Raw genomic sequence first — 7,650 nt, 5'->3', positions numbered from 1 at the left:
GCTGGGCCACTGGGAGCCAGCAGGCCGCCCTCTTGTGGAAGACATAGCAATTCCAGGCTCTACTCTCTCTTGGGTGCTCTTTCTGGAAGCCACTGTTGTGACACTCCTACCTGTGGTGAGCCGTTTCTATGCAGTGCCCAGTCCTGCATTTCTTCCTTCCTTGTGTCCAAGGTCTTCCTGTGGACAGAGTGCTCAATGCAACTCCCTCTTCTGGGCCGGCACTTTAGCAACACCCCTCTGGGGACTCCTAGACAGAGTCACATGTGAGAAGCAAGCCTCAGAGCCCTGCCTTACTGTGACTTGCCAGCTGGAGAGGTTCTCTGTACCACCTGGACTGGGACTTTGTGACAGCCTTCTGTCATCTGTATGCCACAGACCACTGGCTAGTGGAGAAGGATCTTGGAATGCCAAGTAGCAGGTTCTCAGCACAGACGATGGACTAGCCTGAGCAATATGGTGTGACGCCGAAGGTCTCCAGGCCCTGCAGGTGGCAGGCTCACTGTCTTTGTACTCTATGACTTCTCTGTCCTAGAAGCAAGCGAGGGGCAAGGCTTTGGGCACTGCTAGATGCTCAGCATGGAGGAAGGAGCTGGCAGGTGTCACTTTCCAGTCATTTTCTCAAAACCTGTTCTGCGGCAGGTAGAGGATCCATCTATGCGCACAGAAGCATGGCCCGGTAAAGGAACAGGGGTGCACTTTTCCTAACAACCTTTGACTCCCTACACAAAGCCAGACAGAAATAGAGAATGGGTTGCAGGCCAGGAGGGACCAGGGAGGACACTCTAGCTAAAGTGACCTTCATGCAAAGACAGGAATGAAGAGGAGCCAGCGATGGATGGAGACCTATCACCTTATAATATGTCATTCCCCAAAGTTAATTGTCATAGACACTAGAGTGTACTTTGATTTCCATATTGTTAATGGGGGATATTTAAAGCTATAGGTGGTGGTTCTCAACCTGTGAGTCTCTAAAGGACTCTTTCACAAGGGTCGCCTAAGACCATCAGAAAACACAGATATTTACACTACAATTTATGATAGTAGCAAAGTTAAAGTTATTAAGTAGCAACAAAAATAATTTCATGGCCTGGGGTCACCACGACATAAGGAGCTGTATTAAAGGGTTGCAGCATTAAGGAGGGTTGAGGAGCACTGCCCTAGAATCATAGCAACCCTGAGAGGAACTGAGGCAGAGGTAGGCTCTAGCCTAGGCAGGCTCAGAGAGGGTCGGTAAGGTCAGGGTTACCCTGAATACCCTGAATACATGATGTGGGCCTTTCTTGCTGAGGCAGAGTAGGGGACAGTCAGAGGAGGGAACTGGCCCTCCTCAGGCAAGGCTCCTAAGTTGGGGACAGCCAAGTTCTGCTGCCCCTCAGCCATGCTGTGCCTTGGTAAATGTAGGGTGACTTGTTCCTTGCTCAAGTTGCCAGATTTAGGAAATAACTCATATAGTGAGTCAAATTTGCATTTCAGATACACTGTTTTTCCAGGATGGGCAGTTGAGACAGGGCCTTGCCACATAGCTCAAGCTGGTCTAGAACTCAAAATACCCCTGCTTCGGCCTCTGTTTAGTGTAACAATGTGGTTTTCTTCCCTGTGGAGTCTTGATCCCCCGGGACCCCTACAGCCCCTTAGGCTTCCAATCCATCAACTTTGAATAGGACCCTGAAGGCTCCCCCAACAGTCAGGAGGTCTCCCTCACACCTGGGCTTTCTCTTCTGTGTGTCTAAGGAGCAGGCCCTCTACACACAGAATGTGCTTGTCTAGTCTACCCAAGCACCTGACCTCACCCTGTCTACTGTAACCCAGCCCATTGGAGACACCCTACCCTGTACAAACCTCCTTCCCACTTGCCTTCTAGCACTCTGGGTGGTGCCCACCCAACATTCTTGGTCCCTGGGCTTCTAGCAAATGCAAGGTGGAAATTCAGAAGCCGTAGAATTGTAAATGAGAGCATCTAATTGACAGCTAATTGTGAGCGATGTCTCAACTTCAAACCCCCTCAGTCAAGGATACCCCACACTTGCAGCCTTGGGAGAGAAGACTTCCCAGGCACCAGTTCAGCCTCAGCCCCTCCAAACCCAGAGCTCTATCGTTCTTGCCATTTCCTCGCCTCTAAAGAACCAGGTGTCCCCACTCACACCTTCCTGACCGGGACTCCTCCGAAACACCCTGCCCAGGGTGCCACCCTGGCCTCTCTAACATGTACTGTGACCTGCCTGCCTGACTCTGGGGGTCTCCTGCTGCTCCTCTGTGGTTGTGTATCTTCCACCCATCCCACCATATCTGCCCTATCCAGTGCCCTCTGACACAGATCTTAGTGCACCTGGCTACCAGCCTCGGGTCTGCAGAGGATGGTAATCGTGTGTCAGAGACCACGGCTCTGCCCTGTCCCAGATACGTTAACCAGAGCTCAAGGGAATATTTCCTAGGAAGACGTGAATTCTTTTTGAAACTTGCCGTCTAAGTTACCCTGACCCATGAGCATCCAAAAGGGGGTCCAAGGTCACTGTCCTGGTGCACTGGTCCTGGGAGAAGTGGACGCCTGGAAGGCGTCCCTTTGTCCACCCGGGCAGTCAGGACCCCATAGAGGGCACAGAGGTCCAGGAAACAAGTATCGCGAGAGGGTCCTGCACCCCCTCCCGCCACAGAGCGCGGGCTGGCTTCTAGCGGGACCGACCGGGTGGGGCGGACAGAGTAGGGATAGTGAGGTGACCTCAGCGGTTCCGCAGCTACGCTCCGGGAAGTCGCCTGGCCCGCCCCCTCCTGCCCCAGCCGGGAGTTTCGCTCTCCGGGGCGGGGCTAGTAGCAGGCGTTGCCTTGTCGGCCAAGTTGGTGAGCGCCCCGCCCGGCGCCGTCCGAGTCCCCGCGCCCTCCCGGCCGGGGCGCTTCGCTCGCAGCTCCGTGCGGTCCGAGTCGCACGGGACAGCTTGCAGTACGAGCGGATAGCGGCGCGTGCAGCGGAGGTGAGCGCAGGGGCGGGTTCCCGGCTCCGCCTGCCGCTCCGGGCCGCTCCCCGCGGCCGCGCTGCCATAAATGGGGCCGACGGCAGCGGTGGCAGCTGGCGGCGGCGCGGGCGGGCGGCAACTCCGGCGTCGGGGGGCGCGGCAGGCGGGCGGGCGGGCGAGGCTGCCAGAAGTCCCGACTTCTATCCGCGCGACTCGGCCCCTCCGCTGCGCCCCGAGCCCCGCCCCGGCGGCAGAGCGGCTTCTGTTTACTTTCGATCGAGTTTTTCCTGCTCCGGGCAGGTGCCCGGGCAGCTCGGGGTTGGCATTTGCGCGCGTCACTCCCGCGCCTCTCTGCGCGCTGCCTGCACCAGGGAAGGGCGCGTCGGGGCTAGCAGCGGTCACGGCATCCCCGGCGTGTTGACAGGAGTCCCGTTTGTGCCCAGGTGATGACTGCGGCGGCATGGAGTTCCCGGAGCACGGCGTACGGCTGCTGGGCCGCCTGAGGCAGCAGCGCGAGCTGGGCTTCCTGTGCGACTGCACTGTCTTGGTGGGCGACGCGCGTTTCCCTGCGCACCGCGCTGTACTGGCAGCGTGCAGTGTCTACTTCCATCTCTTCTACAGGGACCAGCCCGAGAGCAGCCGCGACACGGTGCGGCTCAACGGCGACATCGTCACAGTGCCCGCCTTCAGTCGCCTGCTGGACTTCATGTACGAGGGCCGCCTGGACCTGCACAGCCTGCCTGTCGAGGACGTCCTGGCTGCCGCCAGCTACTTACACATGTATGAGATCGTCAAAGTCTGCAAGGGCAGGCTTAGGAAGAAAGACCCAGATCTGGAGACCCACGCTCTGGGGACAGAGCTTCCTGGTCAGCCACCACACTCCCTGCCTTCCTGGTCCCCTGACTTCTGCCAAGCCGCACCAAATGCCAAACCCCCACCTCTAGGGGTCAAGGCTGCCCATCCCTTGCCAACATTTGGACCTCCATCTTGGCAGGTCACAGGGGAGCCAACTGGGGCCCTGGACCTGTCACTGAAGCCTAGTCCAAGACCGGAGCAGGTTCACCCACCCTGTATCCTCCAGAAATCCCTCTACAGCTCGATGCAGCAAGGGATCCAGCCTCTGGTGAAGGTTGAGCAAGATTCATTCTCTGAACAAGATAGCAGGAGCCCACGGAGCACCAACCGATCCCCACCACCCGTCTGCGCTTCTGCAGCCCAAGACTTGGCAGAGGACTTGGAACCACTGAATGTCCAAGAGACAGGCAGCCAGCAACTTGGACTGGATGCAGAGCCAGTGGGGGACAGCGAGGAGCTGGGTCCCAACAGGCACCTTTGCATTTGCCCACTGTGCTGCAAGCTGTTCCCTAGCACCCATGCACTGCAGTTGCATCTCAGTGCCCACTTCCGAGAGCGGGACAGTGTCCGTGCCAGACTCTCTCCTGAGGGGACCGTACCCACATGCCCACTCTGCAGCAAGACCTTCTCCTGCACATACACACTGAAGAGGCATGAACGGACACACTCGGGGGAGAAGCCCTATACATGTGTGCAGTGTGGCAAGAGCTTCCAGTACTCACACAACTTAAGCCGGCATGCTGTGGTCCACACACGGGAGAAACCCCATGCCTGCCGCTGGTGTGAGCGCCGATTCACACAGTCTGGGGACCTGTATCGCCATGTCCGCAAGTTCCACTATGGCCTCGTCAAGTCCTTGCTGGTGTGAAGTGTTTTTCTGTATCCCCCAAGGTGGAGGAAGGGACAGGGCACGGGTCTCCTGGGTGGGACTCTGGGACAGAAGCAGCCCAGGTGGGTGGAAACCCGACCTCAAGACTAGCAGGTTCCACCTGGGGACCTGAATGAATGCTGCTGCTTTTTAGATGGGCTGCCTACCCCCACCCTTCACTCTCCACCTCACACCTGAGCACAGGTTGTACCCTGCCCAGTTAGGGACAGTCTTCCTCAGTGTCCTCTCCAGCAAGGGATCCCACCTGCCCATTCACTGGGCCTGGGCTTCACAGTGTGAGGTAACAGTTTTTCTCAGCCCCAGGGCTTCCCTGACACCCTGCTGGGATACTTGAGAGTGTCCTTGTGTGCCAGCGCCATCATAAAATGACTCGCTTGTCAAAGAAGTCATTAATGCAGGTGCCGGACAGGGTGCACTGAGTGAACAGCCCACTCCGGGTGAGTGGCAGCAGGACCCCTGTTGAGAAGGCCACCGGCACAAGTATCAGCAGGGGCTGTAGAGACACAGCTGACCTTGAAGGAGACCCAGCTCCTGCAGGGACCCTGGAGCGTCCTGAAGGTGGCTAAAGCTGGGTGTCCCCGCAGTGACTGTTCCTGGAATGGAATGGAGGTGGGACTTTGGGCAAAGAAGGGAATTTGGGAAGGGATTTTCTTTATATCAAAAGAGCCTTCTCAAGGCCACCATATGTCTGCTACTGGGAGAGGACCCTCCAAGTGTCCCTGCTGGTCACAAGGCTGGAAATGGCAGATCCGGCCATGAGCTAAGCTTCACATGTTGAAGCTAATGCTGTGTTCCAGCAGGCCTGACCCTGGGAGTCTCTCCTGCTTTCTAAGGGTCTCCCTGGTGCTGCAGTCATTCCTAGGCCCCAAACACAAGGCCAAAGCTTGTGCAACTTAACAAGAGCAATGTTTGCTGTGCCACCTCCTGTTGTGGGGCACGGGTAGGAACAGCTGTCACAGGGAGGCAGGAAAGGCACACTCCCTCTTCATCGACATTCTTGGAAGGAAGGCTGGCACCCCTGAAATGTGAAGGTCTTCATTCTCTGCCTTTGTATTGGATATGGGCCACCTTACTTTGACACTTGCTCCCCAAGCAAGTCTTGCTGTCGTAGAAGCTTGATGGTTTTAGGAAGGGGTGTGGCAGGATGGGGATGGCCTCAACCTTGCCTGAAACAACCTGTCCCTCTCCCCAGCAGGGCTGTCTGCAGAGGACAGACGTGGGCCAAGTCTGTCATTATGTCTTCTGCTAACACTTGATTTATTTATTTGTCTGCTTGGTCTGGAGTGACAATTGGTCTCCCCATGGTGGACAGAACCATTGTTCATGTCCTGTACCTCTCTGTGCTCTCCTAATATGTCCATGACTGGCCGGGAAGCTGATGCCTGTCCGTGATGCTCCAAGACTGGAGGTCCAGGGCAGGCTGCAGTCTAGAGAGTTGGAGAAGAGGCGATGATGTCCTGGCTTCTGACTCCACTGGTGATTTATGAGCTGAGGTTTCTCCCTCTCTCATGTATGTGTCTGTCTGTCTGTCTGTCTGTGTCTATTTGTCTATGTGTTTGCAGTACTACAAGAGCAGGCAGAGCACCGCTGTGTTGGTTTTCCCCGAGTGCCTGCTTTCCCAGGGCAGGGAATCTGCCCTGAGTCAACACTGGACTCATTGTCTTCGGTGCAGTTACTGTGAAGCTAGGAATAAGTGACTGGTTCTAAGTTTCTAACTGGCACCGTTCAGTTGCCTGTATGCATATGTCTGACACACTACCTGTGTAGAGTACAGGACAGATGTGTGGAGGAGTCCAGGTGCATTCTGCTGTGTGGGGTTCCTAGGACCTCAGCTACTGTCCCTGCCTGTGGTCTCACTGCTGCTCTGCCCCTGGAGGGACCACTGGGAAATGACCACAGGACAATTCTTCCCACGTAGGTTTGCACAGCCCTGCTTGTGGTCAGCCTGCACCGCTCCTAGAAAAGAGGACCATCTTCTATTCACATGTTCTGGCGGTCACATGACAGTGTAATAAAGCCAACCACAGGTGAAGATGGCTATGGCTATTCTTGGGGTTAGGAAAGGTGGGCATTGCTGGGCTGGGGAGTGGAGTAGTGGACAACCTTGGCACTCAGCCCATGAGGTATTCATGCCCTGTGGGATGAGTGGACTGGGACAGGCCTGGTGACAGGCATCCTCTTTCCCCAGCTGCCCCCCCCCCACACACAGAGCGAGAGAGCTGGAGTTTGGGAAAGGAGTCCCACGGAGGCAGTGTGATGTGAGGAAGGGGCAGGACCCTGGCTCTCTACCTCCTCCAAATCATCCAGCCAACCCCCAACTGCCTCCACTTGGCTCTCCTCTCACCCCCTTCCCTCCACAGTCCCTTCACACTTCTTTTGGGCTGGGGCTGTACCACAGGTTTTCTTGTTCCCCTCACTCTGCCTGGTCCCTCTGTAATGGGTGGCCGGGCTCCAGGCTGATGATCTGGGCCCTATGCCAGTTCCCCTACACCTCCCAGTGCTAGCCACTGCATAGGAGTACAGATGTCCCCCTGAGCCCTCCAGGCTTTATCTACCTTCTTACCATGCCTCTGGGAAGGCACAGTACAATGGCCTCAGCATGTGACATCAGCTTCATTCTGCTTGGACCAAGTTCAGGGAAGGGTGGGGGCTGTGCTTGTCACAGGGGCCCTGAGGTCAGTCTAAGCTGGCACCGGGAAGGCCTGATAGTTCCTGGGCCAACTCCTGTGCCTTACCCAGTTTTGGCTCCAGATGTAAGTCCCAAGAGGAGGTGCCTGACCCTCCTTTGCCCCACTGCCTCCCACTAAGCCTGGATGGGAGCCATTGTCCTGCAGGAGGCCATGTCATGTTCCCAGTTGAGCCCATGACTCAGCCCAAGCTTCTTCCCATCCAGGGGGAGGCAGCAGCTGTTGCCATACCATGGGAAAGAGAAGAGGGGGACTTGTCCCCTAGGAGGGG

At 56.6% G+C, this 7,650-nt stretch overlaps 1 protein-coding gene across 2 annotated transcripts; it reads left to right on the top strand.

Annotated features, from left to right (window-relative positions):
• The first annotated feature begins 2,867 nt into the window (after window positions 1-2,867).
• Zbtb42 (zinc finger and BTB domain containing 42) lies at window positions 2,868-6,721 on the top strand. 2 transcript variants are annotated; one of them, XM_041633041.1, is made up of 2 exons: window positions 2,868-2,966; window positions 3,570-6,721. In XM_041633041.1, the coding sequence occupies exon 2, from the start codon at window positions 3,655-3,657 to the stop codon at window positions 4,669-4,671; it is 1,017 nt and encodes a 338-aa protein (XP_041488975.1). In that variant the 5' UTR covers window positions 2,868-2,966; window positions 3,570-3,654; the 3' UTR covers window positions 4,672-6,721. The 2 variants fall into 2 exon arrangements, with proteins under 2 accessions (XP_041488975.1, XP_041488974.1); XM_041633040.1 differs by lacking the exon at window positions 2,868-2,966 and having other exon boundaries at window positions 3,354-6,721.
• Window positions 6,722-7,650: the final 929 nt, after the last annotated feature.

The sequence above is a fragment of the Microtus oregoni genome, unplaced genomic scaffold, assembly GCF_018167655.1.
Source record: "Microtus oregoni isolate MIOR12 unplaced genomic scaffold, Mior012 000043F_ref0000047, whole genome shotgun sequence".
Lineage (NCBI taxonomy): Eukaryota > Metazoa > Chordata > Mammalia > Rodentia > Cricetidae > Microtus > Microtus oregoni.
Note: the sequence above shows the minus strand (reverse complement) of the source record. Positions and strands in the feature narration are given on the sequence as shown.

What these genes read in the sequence shown, in the direction of transcription:
- Zbtb42 (XM_041633040.1), top strand. Translation starts at nt 3,409, where the DNA reads ATGGAGTTCCCGGAGCACGGCGTACGGCTGCTGGGCCGCCTGAGGCAG.